This window comes from Carcharodon carcharias, chromosome 16 (genome assembly GCF_017639515.1).
Source record: "Carcharodon carcharias isolate sCarCar2 chromosome 16, sCarCar2.pri, whole genome shotgun sequence".
In the NCBI taxonomy this organism is placed as follows: Eukaryota; Metazoa; Chordata; class Chondrichthyes; order Lamniformes; family Lamnidae; genus Carcharodon; species Carcharodon carcharias.
Window position 1 is genome coordinate 73,663,891 of NC_054482.1, and position 20,819 is coordinate 73,684,709.

General features: G+C 42.4%; 1 protein-coding gene across 2 annotated transcripts in view; it reads left to right on the plus strand.

Moving 5' to 3' along the window:
- Positions 1 to 10,519: 10,519 nt before the first annotated feature.
- Positions 10,520 to 20,819, plus strand: part of rnf11b (ring finger protein 11b) — a 33,790-nt gene continuing 23,490 nt past the window's right edge. The window contains exon 1 of one of the 2 annotated variants that reach the window (XM_041208349.1): positions 10,520 to 10,713. In XM_041208349.1, coding sequence (XP_041064283.1) covers positions 10,594 to 10,713 — 120 coding nt within the window. In that variant the 5' untranslated portion in view covers positions 10,520 to 10,593. Of the gene's footprint in view, positions 10,714 to 15,531; positions 15,576 to 20,819 lie in introns of those variants that run through there. The other variant, XM_041208348.1, reaches the window with a different exon arrangement.

Consider the following 20,819-nt stretch of genomic DNA (forward strand, 5'->3'; position numbering starts at 1 on the left):
GCATCCTTTACTGTTTCCATCAGGGATCTGGATGTAGCGTCCAATCTGCTGGCGGCCCTGCCAGATCGTCCAGCCTCATCGATGATGCAGTTGAAGTCACCGCCCAGAATGACCGGCCTGGAGGTTGACAGCAGCAGTGGGAGTTGCTGAAAAACCTCCAGCCGCTCAGCCCCTTGTGACGGGGCGTAGACATTAATTAAACGGAGTGGAGCATTCTTATACATTATGTCTGCTACGAGGAGGCGCCCGCCCACCACCTCCTTAATCTGGGAGATGGTGAAGCAGCCTCCCCGCAGCAGAATCCCCAGGCCGGAGGAACGAGAGTGGTTTCCTCCTGACCAGATCGATGGCCCATGGGACCACCATCGTGACCATTGTCTGTAGGAGCTGAGGTGCCGTATCGCACACTCCTGTAGAAACAGCAGGTCAGCTTTGACCTTGGTAAGGTAGTCCAAGGTCGCAACACATCGCGTAGTAGATTTAATGCTACGCACATTTATGGATACAATCTTTACACCCATTTTAAAGCAGTTAGTCGCTTACCAAACCTGTTGTCTCTGAGAGTTTCTTCAAGCCCGTGGTGTGCTCAAATTGCTTCACTTGGGATGGGCTGAGGAAAGCGTCCTGAACCTCCCCATTGGAGATGTTCTGCTCGGGTGGCATCTGGGGGTCCGTGCAGAGAGCGGGGTTTGAAATGTCCTCTGTTGGAGAAGCTTCTCCAATCCTCTCCCCCTCTGGGGCGTTGCTGCTCCCGGCTTCCCGGAGCTGGGGTGCGCTGAGCTCCGCCGTCAGGATCTTCATTTCTGGCAGGTCTTTCTTTTCCTCAAACACCTTCAGGAGTTTGACACAAGCTGCCACATGCTTGAAGGTCACATCAAAGAAACCAGCGCTGGGGAAATCCTGTAGGCAGTAGATATCCGCAGCCTCAAAACCACACAGCTTGAATAGGATCCTCTGCGTGAAGAAGGTCCTATCCATTCCTGTTCCTTGCTCGCTACCCTTCACCATGACTCGGATGGTGTTAGGTACCCCATGGTAAGGGATTTGACTGGTTATAGCCATTGCTCTTTCCCTGGCAGAAATGCGCTGAAGGTCTCTCCCCTGCCAGATAAAGTATCACTGAAGCATTCTGAAGTTTCTCTCAATTTAAATAATAAGTCGCCTTTTTATTCTTCCAACCAAAATGGATAACCTCACACATCCACGTTAAACTCTATCTGCCAAATTTTGGCCCTTTCACCTAAGCTGCCCATATCCATTTGTAAATTTTTTATTTCTTCATCGCAACTTACTTTCCCACCTATTTTGGTGTCACCTGCAAATTTAGCTAAAGTACCTTCTATCCGTGAATCCAAGTCATTAACATAGATGGTAAATAGTTGGGGCCCAAGGACCGAACCCTGTGGCACCAAACTAGCTACAGCTTCCCATCCAGAAAAAGACCCATTTATCCACACTCACTGCTTTCTGTTGGTTAGCCAATCCTCTATCTAAGCTAATATATTGCCCCTAACTCCATGTGATCTTATCTTGTGTATTAATCTTTTGTGCGGCACCTTATCAAAGGCCTTCTGGAAGTCCAGATATACTACGTCTACAGGATCCCCATTATCCACTTTGCTTGTCACATCTTCAAAGAACTCTAGCAAATTAGTCAAACATGATTTACTCTTCATAAAACTATGCTGACTCTGATTGATTGCATTTTGACTTTCCAAATGTCCTATTACTACTTCCTTAATAATGGATTCCAACAATTTCCCAACAACAGATGTTAAACTAACTGGTCTTTATTTTCCTACTTTTTGCCTCCCCCTTTTTGATTAAGGGCATAATATTAGCATTTTTCCAATCCACTGGAACCTTTCCAGAATCCAGGGAATTTTGGAATATTATAGCCAATGCATCCACTATCTCTGCTGCCACTTCCTTTAAGACCCTGGGATGTAGGCCATCAGGTCCTGGGGACTTGTCACCCTTTAATCCCAATAGTTTGCTCAGTACTTTTTCTCTAGTGATGGTGATTGTTCTAAGTTCCTCCCTCTCTATATCCTCTGCACTGGCTGTTACTATTGGTGTGGTTACTTTAAAGAATGACAGGGGAGTTATCCCCAGTGCTGTGGCCAATATTTATCCTTCAATCAATATCACTGAACTGATTAACTAATCATTATCACATTGGTTTTTGTGAGTACATTTTGAATATTTCATAACGGTAAATGCCTTGGAACATCCAGAGGTCATGAAAGGCACTTTTTGAATGCAAATCCTCCTTTCATCCTAAAAGTCCCTGACAATTTGATGGATATTTAACAGCCCGAAGCAGCAAGCAACATCTGACTGATAGCACTTGCCAAAGCTGGGAAAATGACACACTAACAATTAAAGAATCTTATGAGAAATGTCATCCATTTAAATGAGGACCATGTTATGATTTTCAAATGGAACCACACTTCATTAAGTGTAATATGTTGTATGATGTCGTATGTGCCTGCATGTTATTGTAATGTAAAGGTGCTCAGCAGAACAAGGGTTATTGTGGGACCGACGAATAGCACTGCCCATGGTGTGATGTAGATAACAGACTCAGAGAGAACAGTCTAGAAAGAAGACTCTGGAACCAATCTGCATGGAGGCAACAGCATCACACATGACAGTAACCTGGGATCTGCAAACTGTTAAAGGTTAACAATAAAGGGTTCATGTTCAAATACACAAGTCTCAGGACCTCATCATTGAGACATCTAAAGAATTCATATTACAACATGGTTGACAACAGTGGGATATCAGCGTTATCAGCATAGCACAACACGGTTGGCAGTGGCGGTTACTTTTAAAAGATGTCACATCAGAGATAATACCGTAATCTGACATGGTGATCCACAGTGATATGAAAGGTGGCAGTTTAAACAATGAACCCAAAACAGTATCCCAGGTATGAAAAACTAAAAGCAGCAGAAGGCAAACGAGATAGATGTGCAGCTAAGAAGAAAACTTGAAGAGAATGTTAAAGAAGCTTCACTACAGAGGTGGAAGTGAGGGATCCACCAGAGCGGGTGGAAGTCCAATACAGAAAACTCCAAGAATCTGATTCTTGTTCACAAGATGGTGAGCAAAAAAACAAAAAAAAAGTAGCTGTATTTACATTTTAGAAATGGTGGTGGTCCCAAGGGCTCAGCATCCAGAGGGCAGCTGAATGAGAGCTGCAAGTAAAAAACAAGGGTTTAAAAAAGAAAACAAACCTGTAAAAATCAGCTGGCAGAGTCAAATGTTTAAGAAGAAAAACTGCAGAGTAAAGTATAAACTGCTGAAAAAAAGGAAATTACCTGAAAGAAAAAAAGAGCAAGCAGTGCAGAAGAAAAAAGTGCTGTCACTTTAAGTTTTGAAAAAAAGGCCGCAATCAGAGCACGAGCACGCCAAAACTCCAAAGAAGAGGACCTGCAGGAATAAAAGAAAGAATTGCAGAGAAAAGCAATACTCCTACCTTGGAAGTTTAGAAATGCAAAAACAAAGGCAGCCACGATCACTGGAGAGCCCGCCAACATCTGAAAAAGTGCAGGAAACTCACAGCACAGAAAGCTGACAGCTGCAGTCAGTCTGAGTGAAAAAACAGTTACCTGACAGTCTTAAAGGAGTAACCTCATTTAAAGAAGTAACTACAAGAAAAAAGTCTGCCACAGACAGCAAATTAGAAGAGTCAGACGCATTTCTGCTACTGGAAGGGCTAAACAAGACCCAAGAATAGGAGTCTTGGAGAAGACAATTTTCAGTGTACAGAAGAAGTATAAGATTAAATAAGCATCAGAAGAAGCACAAGTTGATTTGGTGAGATATTAAATGGCTTTGATAGATGTTTTAAGCTCCAACCCTAGAAGAAAGTCTAGCATGCTTTCAATACAGTGCCAAGGGCAACAAGAGATACAAGAGAAAGAACAACTCCCAATAAAGCGCTGAGGGCAACAAAAGACCCAGAGGCTGGGCAACAAAAGATGCCAGAGTGAGTGCAATAGAAAACCCCAAAGAGAGGGAGCCAAAAGACCCCAGAATGAGGGAGACAGATGGCAGTGCAGAGTGAGCAGGTGGTTATGAATGAAGGAAAGCTATCTGAGGTCATGCAAAAAGTAAATTAAGCTGTTCTACAAGAAAATGTTCACATCAGAGCTGAACTGAATATTTGAATCGTAAGATTCAAGCTGAGTATATACCTCTGAAAACGCACAATAAACTGAAGTCTTCAATGAATCAAGCTGTTAGAGATCTGAACAAACAAATTTCAGAGATACCACAAAGGTATCAGGAGGAAATAACGACCCTCAATTCCACAGTTGGCAAATCAAAGTAGCAGTTGTGCAAACTCAACCAGATGTGGAGGCAAACAAGACATGCAAGAAGTTGTAACCCTGAAAGAATCCCTGAAGAATCAATCAATATGTAGCCATGGAAAGACGTGAGGAGCTACAGAGAATGTTGAATATTACTTCAGAAAAAGCTGCGGTGGAATTATCAATAGAAATGAAATGATGCACTGAAGCCCAGAGTGAGTTGAAAGAACAATTGATTGTCCTTCAAGATCAAATGCAACAGGGAAGTATAGCGATTCAGCAACATAAAGAAATGAAGACTGTCTTAAACAGCAGAATGGAAGCACAGCAGAAGAAACTTGAGGAGACTATGCTGAATTGCAGAAAACTTCAACATGAAGCAAGTGAGCTCCACAAAGTAAAGGAAAACCATTGAAAGACCTTTGAATTTTACAAGAATCCTTAGGTCAAAGTTTATTCTTCTGGAAAATTACAAAGAGAAGGGAAATGAATTTAGTGTCACTCTGAACAAACTGAAGAACTGGTTGGCAGAGGAGGCTCAGCAATATTCTATATTCCAGATGGAAGCCAAAAGCTACAAGAAACAGACTAAAGAGCTGAAGTAACAGTTGAGTGGAAAAGAGGAGGCACTGAAAGGAAAAGTCATCAAACCTTCCAAACTGCAAGCTGATAATGAAGCAATGGATTGCACAATTACAGAACTAAAGTAAGTTGAGACTTCGCCAGAGACAGACTTGGCCAACAGTGAATCCAAAATGAAGGACAAGGAAAAAGTTCTGTTGCAGAGAAACAAAAGACAGAACTAAGGTCGGAAAATGTAAATCTGACACTGAAGCTCAAGGCACTAGAAAAAGAAAAAGCTGCTGAATGAAAAAATTCATAAAGATGCAAAAGGATTTGAAAACAAAACAGCAAACAAGTATTTGGCTGAAATTATGAAACAAGTGGAAATGAAAATTATACACCCAGCAAGATGGCAGACACCACAAAAAAAGAAAATTTGCGTCCACTCTAGGAATGAACAGCGTACATATTCCCTTCGAAAGGAACGGGACAAAACCACAATCTCCAGAAAAAGCAGACAGGTTGTTGATAAAGCAAAACACAACTCAAGGTAGCACAAAGAGTGAATCAGATGGAGATAGCCAAGTACCAGAAACACAGAGTACTACTACCATTTCTCCAGACGTGATAAACGGAGATATGGAAGAACTATCAAGCCTCAAGACAATTTGAATTTATAAAGTCTGAGATGGGGGAATGAGGGGCAGCAAGTAAAGCTTGTATTACAAATAGTTATACTCTATTTGAAAGTAAAGATTTACTTGGAGAAGAAAAGGAGATGTTGTATGATGTTATATGTGCCTGCATGTCATTGTAATGTAAGGGTGCTTAGCAGAACAAGGGTTGAAATGGGACTGGAGAATAACACTGCCCATGGTACGATGTACAGAGTTACATGGTAATAGACTCAAAGAGAACAGTCTAGAGAGAACACTCTGGAACCAGCCTGCATGGCCATAACAGCACCACGCATGACAGTAACATAGGATCTGTAAATAGTTAAAAGCTAACAATAAAGGGTTCATGTTTAAAAATGCAAGTTTCAAGATCTCATTATTGAGACATCTAAAGAATCCGTATTACAACACAATGGGGGGAGAACTGCTGAATGGATCCCCTCCACATAGTCTGTAAAAAATAAAAAAAATCCCCCACTAGAGCTATACCTTGAGTGCCCTACCATCCATTCTTAATTAGCACATTCGTTTAGATAATATCACCAACTTTAACTTTAACACCTATGTGTTCTATTGTACTATTGTCGTTGACATCTTTTGATGATCTGCTTCTATCACTGCTTGTTTGTCCCTACAACCACACCCCCCCCTCCTCCACCTCTCTGTCTCTCTATCTCTCCGCCCCCCACACACACACCTTAAACCAGCTTATATTTCAACTCTTTCTTGGACTCGAACTCAAGTTCTGTCGAAGGGTCATGAGGACTCGAAACGTCAACTCTTTTCTTCTCCGCCGATGCTGCCAGACCTGCTGAGTTTTTCCAGGTAATTCTGTTTTTGTTTTGGATTTCCAGCATCCGCAGTTTTTTTGTTTTTATCTCTGTGTTTAATTGACTGCCACTGCTCTTCAAGAAATGCTTACCTCCTTGAAGAAGTTCTGTTCCTCTCTGCGACAAGATTTCCGTATCTCTCTGTTGTCTTGCTCACCTTCCTTGCTTTCCATTTCCCTCCTAGTGTTTGACAAGGTGTTTACTAAAACCCGCTTTCACAGCCATATCTCCTTTCTCAGTGACTGTCTCCGTCTCAGACTTACCCCACGTGGATTTCAACTGAAATTCCACCCCTCATGCTTCGAACCCACCCAGGATTACAGGTATCTCTGGGACATAAAACGTTTCTCGGACTGCTGTTCCCGTCACATTCTGAAATCCACACTCAGTGCCATGCGCCGCCATATGAACACACTCGACCTCTCCCTCCAGCAGCACCGCCATACCCTTTTTCAAAGCTGCGCGTGCCCCCAGTTTCATTTTATCCTTCAGCTCATCCGACACCTCAACAAGCTTTTTCTCTTTCTCTCAAGTGCTAAGGAACGCAAGCTCCAACAACTCATCGACACCAACACCCATCTAGGACCCTCCACCCCTGCCTGTCCCTCCGTCCCCACCCTTTCTTCCAATCCCAATCCCAGCCGTGTATTCACTATACCCCCTGACCTTCCCCTCTCCAATGCTGAACGTTCAGTGCTCAGCAAAGGACTTAGTTTCATACCCTTATGCCCTCACCTCAATGAATTTCGGGCTCGGCATGATACTGAACTCTTCTTCCGCCGTCTTCGTCTCCGGGCTCACTTCTTTGGGCAGGAGTCCTCTCCCAGTTCAACGGATCCTTTTACCCATCTCCAATATTCTCCCTCCACCTGGACCCCTCCCTCTGGATTCTTACCTTCTCTCGATCTTTTCATTGAGAACTGTCGGCGCGACATTAGTCGTCTCAATTTCTCTGCTCCTCTCACCCATTCTAACCTGTCTCTCTCTGAACTTACTGCACTCCATTCTCTCAGGGCCAACCCTGACATTGTCATCAAACCCGCTGACAAGGGTGGTGCTGTTGTTGTCTGGCGCACTGACCTCTACCTCGCGGAGGCTGAGCGTCAACTCGCAGACACTTCCTCCTACCTCTCCCTGGACCATGACCCCACCACTGAACATCAAGCCATTGTTTCCAGGACTGTCACTGACCTCATCTCCTCTGGGGATCTCCCTCCCACAGCTTCCAACCTGATAGTCGCCCAACCTCGGATGGCCCGCTTCTATCTCCTACCCAAAATCCACAAACAGAACTGCCCCGGTAGACCGATCGTCTCAGCTTGCTCCTGCCCCACAGAACTCATTTCTCGTTATCTTGACTCCCTTCTCTCTCCCCTTGTCCAGTCCCTTCCCACCTACATCCGTGATTCCTCTGACACCTTACATCACATCAACAATTTCCAGTTCCCTGGCCCCAACCGCTTCCTCTTCACCATGGACGTCCAATCCCTCTACACCTCCATCCCCCACCAGGATGGTCTGAGGGCCCTTAGCTTCTTCCTCGAACAGAGGCCCGAACAATCCCCATCCACCACTACTCTCCTCCGTCTGGCTGAACTTGTTCTCACGCTGAACAATTTCTCCTTCAACTCCTCTCACTTCCTCCAAATAAAAGGTGTGGCTATGGGTACCCGCATGGGCCCCAGCTATGCCTGTCTCTTTATGGGGTATGTGGAACATTCCTTGTTGCAGTCCTACTCCGGCCCCCTTCCACAACTCTTTCTCCGGTACATCGATGATTACTTCGGTGCTGCTTCATGCTCTCGTCAGGACTTGGAAAAATGTATTAATTTTGCTTCCAATCTCCACCCCTCCATCATTTTCACGTGGTCCATCTCTGACACTTCCCTTCCCTTCCTTGACCTCTCTGTCTCAATCTCTGGTGATAGACTGTCCACCAATATCCATTACAAACCCACCGACTCCCACAGCTATCTCGACTACAGCTCTTCACACCCCGCTTTCTGTAAGGACTTCTTCCCATTCTCTCAGTTCCTTCGCCTCCGTCACATCTGTTCCGATGATGCTACATTCAAAAACAGTTCCTCTGACATGTCGTCCTTCTTCCTTAACCGAGGTTTTCCACCCACGGTCGTTGACAGGGCCCTCAACCGTGTCCGGCCCATCTCCCGCGCATCCGCCCTCACGCCTTCTCCTCCCTCCCAGAAACATGATAGGGTCCCCATTGTCCTCACTTATCACCCCACCAGCCTCCGCATTCAAAGGATCATCCTCTGCCATTTCCGCCAACTCCAGCATGATGCCACCACCAAACACATCTTCCCTTCACCCCCCTTATCGGCATTCCGTAGGGATCGCTCCCTCCGGGACACCCTGGTCCACTCCTCCATCACCCCCTACTCCTCAACCCCCTCCTATGGCACCACCCCATGCCCACGCAAAAGATGCAACACCTGCCCCTTCAATTCCTCTCTCCTCACCGTCCAAGGACCCAAACACTCCTTTCAAGTGAAGCAGCATTTCACTTGCATTTCCCCCAACTTAGTCTACTGCATTCGTTGCTCCCAATGTGGTCTCCTCTACATTGGAGATACCAAGCGTAAACTGGGCGACCGCTTTGCAGAACACCTGCGGTCTGTCCGCAAGAATGACCCAAACCTCCCTGTCGCTTGCCATTTTAACACTCCACCCTGCTCTCTTGCCCACATGTCTGTCCTTGGCTTGCTGCATTGTTCCAGTGAAACCCAACGCAAACTGGAGGAACAACACCTCATCTTCCGACTAGGCACTTTACAGCCATCCGGACTGAATATTGAATTCAACAACTTTAGGTCGTGAGCTCCCTCCCCCATCCCCACCCCCTTTCTGTTTCCCCCTTCCCCTTTTTTTTCCAATAAATTATAAAGATTTTCCTTTTCCCACCTATTTCCATTATATAAAAAAAACCCACTAGAGCTATACCTTGAGTGCCCTACCATCCATTCTTAATTAGCACATTCGTTTAGATAATATCACCAACTTTAATTTTAACACCTATGTGTTCTATTGTACTATTGTCGTTGACATCTTTTGATGATCTGCTTCTATCACTGCTTGTTTGTCCCTACAACCACACCCCCCCCCACCCTCCACCTCTTTGTCTCTCTATTTCTCCGCCCCCCACACACACACCTTAAACCAGCTTATATTTCAACTCTTTCTTGGACTCGAACGCAAGTTCTGTCGAAGGGTCATGAGGACTCGAAACGTCAACTCTTTTCTTCTCCGCCGATGCTGCCAGACCTGCTGAGTTTTTCCAGGTAATTCTGTTTTTGTTTTGGATTTCCAGCATCCGCAGTTTTTTTGTTATTATTATTGCTTCTATCACTGCTTGTTTGTCCCTACAACCACACCCCCCCCACCTCTCTGTCTCTCTATCTCTCCGCCCCCCACACACACACTTTAAACCAGCTTATATTTCAACTCTTTCTTGGACTCGAACTCAAGTTCTGTCGAAGGGTCATGAGGACTCGAAACGTCAACTCTTTTCTTCTCCGCCGATGCTGCCAGACCTGCTGAGTTTTTCCAGGTAATTCTGTTTTTGTTTTAGTCTGTAACTTCCTTCACAGTGATGGCAACAGCCTTCGCTGATGGTGGGTGACGTCATACGCAAGTGCTCACGCGCACAGGCCCATGACGTAATACGCAGCTGCTCACGTACACAGGCCCGTATCGAGGCGCAGGGGAGAAGAAAAGGGTCAAATCAGAGGAAAAAGCTGCAGCTGGACGGCCCCGGAGGGAGGGGGGCTGTGGGCTCAAACCGGCCTCTTCATTCAGTGGGCAAATGATTAATAAAGAGTTTATTTTCTTGTGTTAATGAAAAGTTGGTAGTGGGCCAGCAGTCTGTGGATTTTTCGTGTTTATTACACGCCCCCCCACCCCCAATCACACACACACCCTGAATTTCAGGGCGGCTTGTTTTTTGTTTTGTTTTCGGTGCGAGAAAGAAACAGTAAGAAGCAGCGGCCTTGTTTTCTGAGAGGAAAGGAAATGTTCTGTTTTTGGTGGTAGAGAAGGAGGAAGCGACGTTCCCCATAAAGAAACGTGCGTTGTTTTCTTTTACTCGTTTTCTGCCAGTTTATTTTACCTCCTTCCAAGCACCCCCCCCCCACCCCGAGTCATGCTGTGATGGTAAATACGGTGTAATATTTAAGGAGAAATATGGGAAATTGTTTGAAATCTCCTACGTCAGATGACATTTCTTTGCTCCATGAGTCTTCTGACCGGGCGAGTTACGGAGACGGCACCGAAATAGATCAGGAGCCGCCGCCGCCATATCAGGTTCGTCTTTGTTTGGACAAGTTTTCTTTTTGTCGTCTGTCTGTCTGTCTGTCTGGTGTCCTTCGACCTATTTCTATTGTATGTGTCCAGCTGCTTATAAAAACAAGCCAGTGTGATTTTGAAGTCTATAATGTCTTATCTTTGGTCACTATTTTTAACGTTTTTCGCACGATCATCAAAGCAACTGCTTCTTAAGAGGTCTTTTACTATTTATTCGTTCGAAATAAAATATGCCGCTGCTGGCCAATGAAAAAGTAAAACAGTAAGACCCTAGATATCTGAAGCTTTACGGCGAGCAAGGCAAAATAGTTTGCCATATTCTCACCGTATTGACTCATGTTGATATATTTATTTTTAATTATTCTAATAAATATTTAGAATTTGAAGTTATAGGCCTATCATTACTTACGATTAAAACTATGTCACAGCTTTTGAGTATTTACTATTCTTCGTGTCATTTGCAAACTGACGGCTTCATTGTTTAGTGTAATTATTAAATATACCTTATTTGATCCATGAGCCAGCCTATATAATTTATTTTATCTTTGGTATATATTTCGCTTTACGTTTTAGCACAGTTTAATGCAGTCAGGAGAAAACAAGAAAGCTTTGTGAAGTTAGTACACTATTGTGTCTGCAGTGGATAAAAATATTCTTGTCCTTATGCAGAAACAAATTCTGGCCTTTGTCTTGTACAAATGGAGCATGAGCATTTTGCACTGACATTGAACTTCAGTGCTTCACATTTCAGTAGGAATGAGCATTTTTTAAAATTCCGTCCTAGACTTTGTGAATAAAGCTTTGGTTCAATGTTTGTCAAAGGTACTGCCATCATGTGGCAGTGAAATTTGATCCATTTGGCTCCAAATTCCCTATACAAATTCACAGAAACAGTTTCTCATTTCTTTCATGTGTCTCCCATCTCCTTTTCCCAGTTGATGTACACTATATCACATTCTTTTATGGAATTATGTTGAGCTTTTGTGATAACACTGTGGTGTTTGTTGGAGATTTGTTGCAATATGGCTTTCTCCCACCCTAGTTTTTTAATGGCAATCTGAACTTGAGTGAATTGGGCTCCAAATATCCATTTACCTGTAGATAGAGTTGGCTTTCTTAAAATTATAAATGAATTGCTTATTTGTCTTGAACTATAGGATGACTTGATTCTCAAGTATTTGCTTTGTTATATTAGTATTTTTGTTATATGTTGGAAAAGGTGTGTTCTGGAACAAAAAAAAGGGCAAATAATCTTCTAAAGGAGCATTGTCTTTAAGAAAAAGTTGGTCTAACTTTTTATCTTGTTTTCTAACAGAAAATCCTATAAAACTAGCCAAATGCATAGTTCAATCATTTGTGCATGATGTCATTATGACAAAATTCGAATCTTGCTCTACCCATGTGGGAAAAGCTTGTTTAGCACTGCCTTGTGACGCCACTGATCCTTTGCGTAGCTTGTAAGCTTCATTCCAGTGTCTGTTTTGTGTTTTAACTATTAGTAAATAGTTTAAAACATCATTAATAAAAGGTTGGTGTGACACTTTTTAAAGTTAACTTGTGTTCATAACTATTGGAAATTTTATATTCATTTTCATTCACCAGTTTATAAACTTATTTTTAACTTATGCCACTAATTTCTTTTGACACAATTGAATTTGCCAGATGCATCTTTATTTTAGGTTGAAGTTTGCAATAGACCTAATGAAGCTGCTTCTGATATTACCATAGGATCATTATTAGAACACCAGTGTGTTGCTCGATTACAGATCTAGATTTTCAGGGGTATGTTGATTCTTTTTTTTCCCCCCAGTCAATGTACAGATACTTGGTGACAGCAATTTGAATGCTTATAGTGCCCTTTTATATAATATTCCATAAAGAGAGATGGATTGAGGAAAGGTTGGCTTTTTTGAGACCTTTAAAGGTGGGGAGGAAGAAAGCAAAATTAAAAGGTATAGAGAGTTTCAGAGAAGAAGTCAAAACAAGTGAGATACACGGAGGGTGGATGCACAGGTGAGGAGAGTCTCAAGAATGTAGAATGGCCTAGGATGGGTGAAGAAGACTGAGTGCAGGATAGGATGTGACTGGCCAAGTTTTGATCAAGTTGGAGCACATAGTTCCATGAAGCTTTTTGAGCATTTCAGTCTTGAGCTAATAAAAGTATGGATAGAACTTTCGTAAGATAAAAGCAAAAAACTGCAGATGCTGGAAATCCAAAATAAAAATACCTGGAAAAACTCAGCAGGTCTGGCAGCATCTGTGGAGGGAAACACAGTTAAGCTTTCGAGTCCATATGACTCTTCAACAGAACTAAGTAAAAATAGAAAAGAGGTGAAATATAAGCTGGTTTAGGTGTGGGGGGGGCGGGTACGGTAGAGTTGGATAGAGGGCCAGTGATCAAACTTTCGTGCTAGAAGGGCTGAAAATCAGGCAAGCGTGACCAGTATTACACAAGTGAAATCATGTTTCCTCCATAATTTGAATATGGAGTTTGAAATTTACTTTAACATTGAACAGGACAGTTAAATTGTGGATAATCCTGCTTTAACTGGCATGTACAACCATGGAATGGGTAGATGTAGATACTGGAGAATGGGAGCTTCTGATGAATCAAATACATTAACTCTGGTTTTCTCTTTTTGGCTCTAGGTTGTTTGACATGTTTGTGACTTGATGTTGGTAAGCAGTTCAGAAATCCCCAAATAATTATGGTGGAAAAGCAGGACAGGATAATGTGCAGTTAGGTCCAGAAAACACTGGCTCCATTGGCTTAAGTAAGAGTGGAACCAGAGAGATGACTGATGACAGCCATTCGGGAAGATGGAGTGATCAACTGTGTTAAATACTGCAGGATAGCTGAGGAGGACAGAAGCAAAGCTTGCTATGGTTCTAGTTTGAATGTGTCACCATTGACTTTGACTAAGGTTATGTTAGTATAAAACATAAGCCAGATTGTGAAGATTCAAAGACGGTACAGAATTAGGTTGCAACAAAATGTTGAAGGTCCTTTGGAGAAAAAACGGGGGCTGAGGAGTTAATGGTCCGTGATCTGAGGAGTGACTGATAACTGTCTTTAAAGGGGAGGGGAATGGTGTCTGAACAAAGTTTTGTTCATGGATACTTGAATATACTGTAATTTCCCTCCTGGATAATTTTGCTTGTGGACAAAGATACTACTCAAAAGATGTTGAACCTAGCATAGTGCAGCATTTCTACTGGCTGTTGTTTGTTCCTCCAGTGCTGTTATCCTTTCTTTATTGATTGTTGTCCAGGTTCCTCCTGCAGATTCAAAATAAAATGTAGTTAAGCAAGTGGATATTGGGAGAGAGACGACATCAGCATTGGGGTCAGGATTGAAGCTGGGCAGGTAGTATTGCCGTTTGAGTCTAATCGTGCTGAAAGAGCAGATGTGTGCTAGTTGAGATGACATAGTAGACAAAATATATTTGTGTACGCCAACCAGCATGTAGTTGAAAATGTTGGTAGATGGGAACATTGTAACGTTGTTTGTCCAGTTTGAGTGTTGTGGATTTTTTGAGAGAATTTTGGAGGGCTCTGCATTTTTGCTTATGAGTTATGGCTGTTTTCCTTTCAGGAAATGGTGCAGAGAATCTTTAATGTCAGGCATAAACATAAGAGCATGTAAACCATTTAATGGTCTTAAGAGAAATTTTTAATCAGAATTGTCATTTGTAGTAGTTGAAACTTCCAAGTAGAATTCTTGAAATGTGTTTTATTATATAAGTAACACTTCGGTGAAAATTGGATTTGGTTTTATCCTTTCTATGCTAGAATTTTTCTGCAGTGCTATCTATCTTATAAATAGCATGTCAATTCAATAACTTGAGTGTTTTTATCATGTTGCCATGTTATATCAATGTGTTTCAATTCCTTCCAACGACAGCCATGGAATCATGCAGGGTTAGGTACAAAAAAAGGCTATTTAGCCTGTCATACTTGTGCTATCTTACCTCATTAGAGTTACCTATTATTTCCCTATAATTTTTCTGTGCCCTTTTTCCTTTGCTGCTTAGGTGTTGACTTGGTTTGAATAAATACTTGTGGTAAAGCATTCAAAATTCTTCCTAACTTCCCCTTTTCATGCTTCTATTTCTAAGTTCATACTTCCTTGTAACTGGTATTGATTCAAAGGAAGCAAACTTGGAATATTCACTTTAATAATTTTGAGTACTTCTATTATAAACTGAGTGCTGTGAGGATCTGTTGAGAAATGTATGTATCAGTAAACACTACCTGTCACTTTCAATTTATATTTCATTGGACTTTCACCAAACTTAATGTCCTCATGAGTTCTTGCCATTTTTAAAAAAAGTACATTGGGAGCCTCAAAAGAACTATGCTTTTCAATCAGAACACCAAACAATCAGTCTTAATAACTCATGCCTTAAAATTGGGTCTTAAACCTGTTAATTTAGTGTTCAAATGCAACTCTTGAGTCAGATGAGCATGGAGTTTTTTTTTTATTTCTTTTTCAGCGATAGTAATGCCAATGAATGTCAAGGGGAGATGATTGGATGGTTGGATTCTGCCTTGTTGGAGATGATTATTGCCTGGCACTTGTTTGGTGCGAATGTTATTTGTCACTTATCAGCCCAAGCCTCAATGTTGTCCAGGTCTTGCTGCACATGGATGACTCTTATCTGAGAAGTTGTGAATAGTGCTTAAGATTGTGCAATCATCAGCAAGCATCCCCACTTCTGACCTTATGATGGAGGGAAAATTGTTGATGAAGCAGCTGAAAATAGTGGGCCTAGGACATTACCCTGAGGAACTCCTGTCGTGATGTCCTGGGACTGAGATGGTTGGCCCCCAACAATCACAGCCATCCTCCTTTGTGCTAGGTATGACTCCAACCCGTGGAGAGTTTCTCTTTGTTCCCGTTGATTTCGGTTTTACTAGGCCTTCTAGGGCATACTTGGTCAAACGCTGCCTTGATGTCAGGGGCAGTCACTCTCACCTTGCCAAATCTCTGGAGTTCAGCTATTTTATCCATTTTTGGACCAAGGTTATAATGAGATCAGGAGCCGAGTAGAATCCAAACAGCATCAGTGAGCAGGTTATTGCTGAGTAAGTGCTGAGATAGCAACATCACTTTGCTGATAACCGGGAGAAGACTGATGGGCAGTAATTGGCTGGGTTGGATTTGTCCTGCTTTTTGTGGACAGGACTTAGCTGGGCAATTTTCCAAAAGGCATTTGATAAGGTGCGACTTAAAAGGTTACTACGCAAAATAAGAGCTCGTGGTATAACAGGTAACATATTAGCATGAATAGAAGAATGGTAGTAGGCATAAATTGGTAATTTTCAGGTTGGCAAACTATAGTTAGTGGAGTGCCAGGGGTTCATTGCTGTGGCCTCAACTATTTCCAATCTGTATCAATAACCTGGATGAAGGGATTGAATGTATGGCTGCTACATTTGCTAATGACACAAAGATAGGTAGGAGAGTAAATTGCGAACTAGGGGACACAGTTTAAAGATTAGGCATCTCCCTTTTAAGCCAGAGATGAGAATTTTTTTTTCTGAGAATCATTCATCTGTGGGATTCTCTTCCCCAGGGAGTAATGGAGGCCATTTCATTGAATATATTCAAGGCCAGGTTAGATTTTTGATCAACAAGGGAGTCGAGAGTTATCAGGGGGCAGACAGGAAAGTGGAGTTGAGGCCACAACGGATCAACCATGATCTTATTGAATGACTGACCAGGCTCGGGGCTAATTGGTCTACTGCTCCTAATTCTTGTTCTTTGTTCCACGTAGCTTGTGTTTTAGCTATATTGGAACAACTTGGCTAGGGGCACAGATAGTTCTGGAACACAAGTCTTCAGTACTACTATGGAAATGTTGTTAGGGCCATAACTTTTGCAATATCCAGTGCCTTCAGCTGATTCTTGATATCACGCGAATCAATTTGGTTGAAGACCTGACACCTGTGATGCTGTGGACCTCTGGAGGAGGCCAAAATGGATCATCAGCTTGGCACTTCTGAAATGTGATTGCAAATGCTTTAGCCTTGTCTTTTGCTCTTATGTATGTGAGGATGGATTGGAGAGGTTGGGACTGTTTTCCTTGGAGAAAAGAAAGCTGAGAGGAGACTTGATAGATTCAAGATCCCGAGGGGTATGGACAGGGTAAGAAGGTGTTCCCATTCAAGAACGAGAACTAGAGGGCACAGATTCAAAATACTTTGCCTAGGAGTAAATGTGATGAGGAAATTTCTTTTCACCCAGAGGGTCGTTGGAGTTTGAAACAAACTCCCTGAGAGGGTGGTGGAGGCAGGTTCGATCGAGATATTCTAAAGGGAATTGGATTGCTATCTGAAAAGAGACAATGTGCAAGGTTATGGGGAGTGGGACTAGGTAGAATGCTCTTTCAGAGAGCCAGCGTCGACTCGATGAGCCGAATGGCCTCCTGTTCTGTAAGTCCTATGATTCTGCGCAGGGCTTGCCCCATCATTGAGGATAGACATTTGTGAAGCAGCTTCCAATTAATTGTCCACTACCCCACTCTCTACTCCCTAATGGCATACAAATTAACTTGTTTATTCTTTTAATAGTAACACTTCTGTGCTTCCCTGTTATCAATCATCCATCTCACCACCCATCCAAAGCTATGCGCAACTATTTGTCCTAAATTGACGAATTTTAAAAATCTATATTGGATTTTGTCCCCTTCCTTACCACAGCCGGCACTCTCAGTTTGGAAGAAAGGTTTCTATGCTTAGAATGACAATGATACTATCAATTCAACAGTCGTTGTCTTTTGACTAACAGCACTGTGGGGCATGGAAGGAGGTCCCGAGTCCATCATTTGATCCACACCGACCATCCAACCAACTTAGGCAGTTGCCACCACCACCCCACACACACACACACACACACACACACACATACCCCCTCCCAAAAGGACTCCAAGTTACTGTGGTAAAATGCACTTTTGCATGCATGTTGTAGCAATCTGGAGCTATGGACAGTGATGATAGAGGCTCCAATCTTCTTCTATCACATGGCTGAGCAGGAATCTCTTCCACTCTATTACATAGGGGTTGGAGTATGAGTGAAGATGACTTACTGCAATTGCATAGGACCTTGGTAAGACCACATCTGAAGTCATGTGTGCAGTTTAGGTCTCCTTGCCTAAGGAAGGATATACTTGCCGTAGAGGGAGTGCAAGAAAGGTTCAGTAGACTGGACAATCCTCTCACCCCAGGAATCAGAGGAGAAATTTATTGTCTAATATTCCAGAGAGTTTAGAAGAAAAAGAGGTGGTCTCATTGAAACGTATGAATTTCCTGTGGAACATGCTAGGGTAGGTAGTGGGAAGATATTTCTCCTCTCTTTCCCTCCCCTCTTTAGCCCTCCCTCCCCTCTTTAGCCCTCCCCCCCCCCCCCCCCCCCCCCCCCCCCCAACCTGGCTTTGATTTGTAGAACTAGGGGCTATATTCTCAGAAAAATAGGTCAATTCATTAGGACTGAGATGAGAAAGTTCTTCACTCAAAGTCGTTGTATCAGCATTGAAAGATACAGCACTGAAAGCCCCTTTGGACTATGGATGCTCAGTCATTGAGTATATTCAACAGAGATTGATAGACTTTTGGATACTAAGGCAATCAAGGGATATGGTGATAGTGGAATTGAGGTTGAAGACCTTGTTGAATGGTGGAGCAGGTTCAAAGGGCTGGATTACCTACTCTAATATTCTCAAGTTCTTATGCAGGTTCTTCATTTGGTGGCTGGGTTTCTTTTATCATTATACAAAATTCTTTATTTGCGAGGAGTAGATGATACTTGAAAATGCACTTCAATCAATTCTGACTTGTATTTACTTGTTGCGTAGCGAGATGAACAGCCAGTCTTTAATTCTAATATATGTACCAATAGTTTCTGTCGACCTGCCACCCATTACTTAATGGACCCAAAAGTAGCCATGCAACTTTGGTTGCTGACCTGATTAAACCGTCTTTATGGCTAAGATAAAACAAAGTGCTTATAGTGAAGCAGTCATCATAGACCAGGCTCTCAATGTTTTATACACAATTGGTGACCTTGGAAAAATTCACAATTTACAAAAATGAATTGTTTTACAGAAATTGTGACAAAAAATGAAGGCAAAATCATCAGACTTGAACTCTTGTCAAAAATGATCTTCAAATCTTTTGGGAATGTAATTAAGATAATAGTGTTAATTATGTCCCTTAGGCATCCCTGACTCATAGACTACCATACTTGGTGGGTGAACAGGGTAGACCCAGTTGCTGAGTGATTTTCATTCTGGTCAAGAGCCCATTGATCAGAGAAATGATAATTTATTATAATCTGTGCTTTTGTGTTTGGTAACAGGTGTAGCTCATTCAACTGCTCAAGCCTGTGCTGTTGCTCTGTTAGCTTGTGGATAATCTGTACCTCAGCTCCATTTATCAATATTTTGATCCATATCTATTGATATCATCACCAAACAAAAATTTATATCACTTTTAGTAAATGTTGCCATAACACAGTTGTTAAATGTGCATTCCCAAGGTTATACAAAGAGATTGGATTGCCCAAAGTTGGTATGCACCTGAAGACACTGCAAAAGTGAGAAAGCCTGGATAGGTTTTTCATTCCAACATTATCTATAGACTGTACAAATGGCCTGAGCTTTCAATAGTAAAACATTTGTGTTGCCAGATGTATATCAAATGTGATCATTTTTTAAGAATTAACAGGTAAAAATCTTGGGGAAAGGAGCAATGTTGCAAAAAAAGGTCAAATGCATTACATTGCAGTGTGCAGCATGGAAAACAAACTTGGGGAATTGGAAGCAATTTTAAAAGATCTAAATTTAGTAGCATCAACAGAAATGGGAAAATAAATATGTCAAGAAATCTATTTAGGAGTGATAGAAAAGATAGGAGGTGGAGAAGTAATATTGGTAAGAGGGAATACTTGTAAGTGGGATACATTTGGCCATTTGACAATGAGTCATCCTGCCTAATGCCACTTTCTGGTTCTTGGTTATGGCATTTCAAATGCTGATCCAACTTCTTAAATGTAATGAGGATTTCTGCCTCTACCACCTTTTTAGGTAGTGAATCTTAGACCTTGATCACCCTCTGGATGAAAAGGTTTCCCCCTCGAATGCCCTGTGAACCTCCAATCTCTTACCCTAAATCCATGCCTCCTGGTTATGGACTGCTCAACCAAAGGGAAAAGGGCCTTCCTATCCACTCAATTTAGATCACTTATAATTTTATGCACTTCAGATAGGTCCCTCAGTCTCCTCTGTTCAAAGAAAATGACCCTAGTTTATTCAGTCTTTCCCCACAGTTAACATTCTCCAGTCCAGGCAACATCCTTGTAAGTCTTATCTAGTATAGTCACACCTTTCCTATAGCATGGTAACCAGAACTGCATGCAGTACTCCAACTCTGGCCTAACTAGTCTTTTATACAGTTCCAGTGGAATTTCCCTGCTCTTATTCTGTCTCTTGCCTAATAAAAGCAAGTATCCACTGCACTGCAGGAATTCACCAAGGCTCTTTCAACAGCACTTTCCAAGCCCACGACCACTACCATCTAGAAGGATAAGGGCAGCAGATAGATGGGAACACCACCACCTGGAAGCACCCCTCCAAGCCACTCACCATCCTGACTTGGAAATATATCACCATTCCTTCACTGTCATTGGGTCAAAATCCTGAAACTCACTTCCTAATGGCACTGTGAGTGTACCTACACCACATGGACTACAGCAGTTCACGAAGGCACCTTCTCAAGGGCATCTAGGGATGGGCAATAAATGCTGGCCTACCCAGTGAAGCCCACATTCTGTGAATTGAATCAAAAATAAAAAATCCTGCGTGTTGTCTTTACTTATCTACCTATCCTGTCAATAGGGACCAGTGGATGTGCACTCCAAAGTTCCTCTTCTTCTGTATTCAGTACCTTAACATTTATTATGTATTCCCTTGCCTTGTCAGACTTCAAATGCATTCCCTCTCACTTCTCCAGAATGAACTCCATTTGCCACTGTTTCACTCATCTGACTACTACATTTGATATCTTCCTGGAGTCTACAGCGTTCATCCTCACAATAACCATAGCCA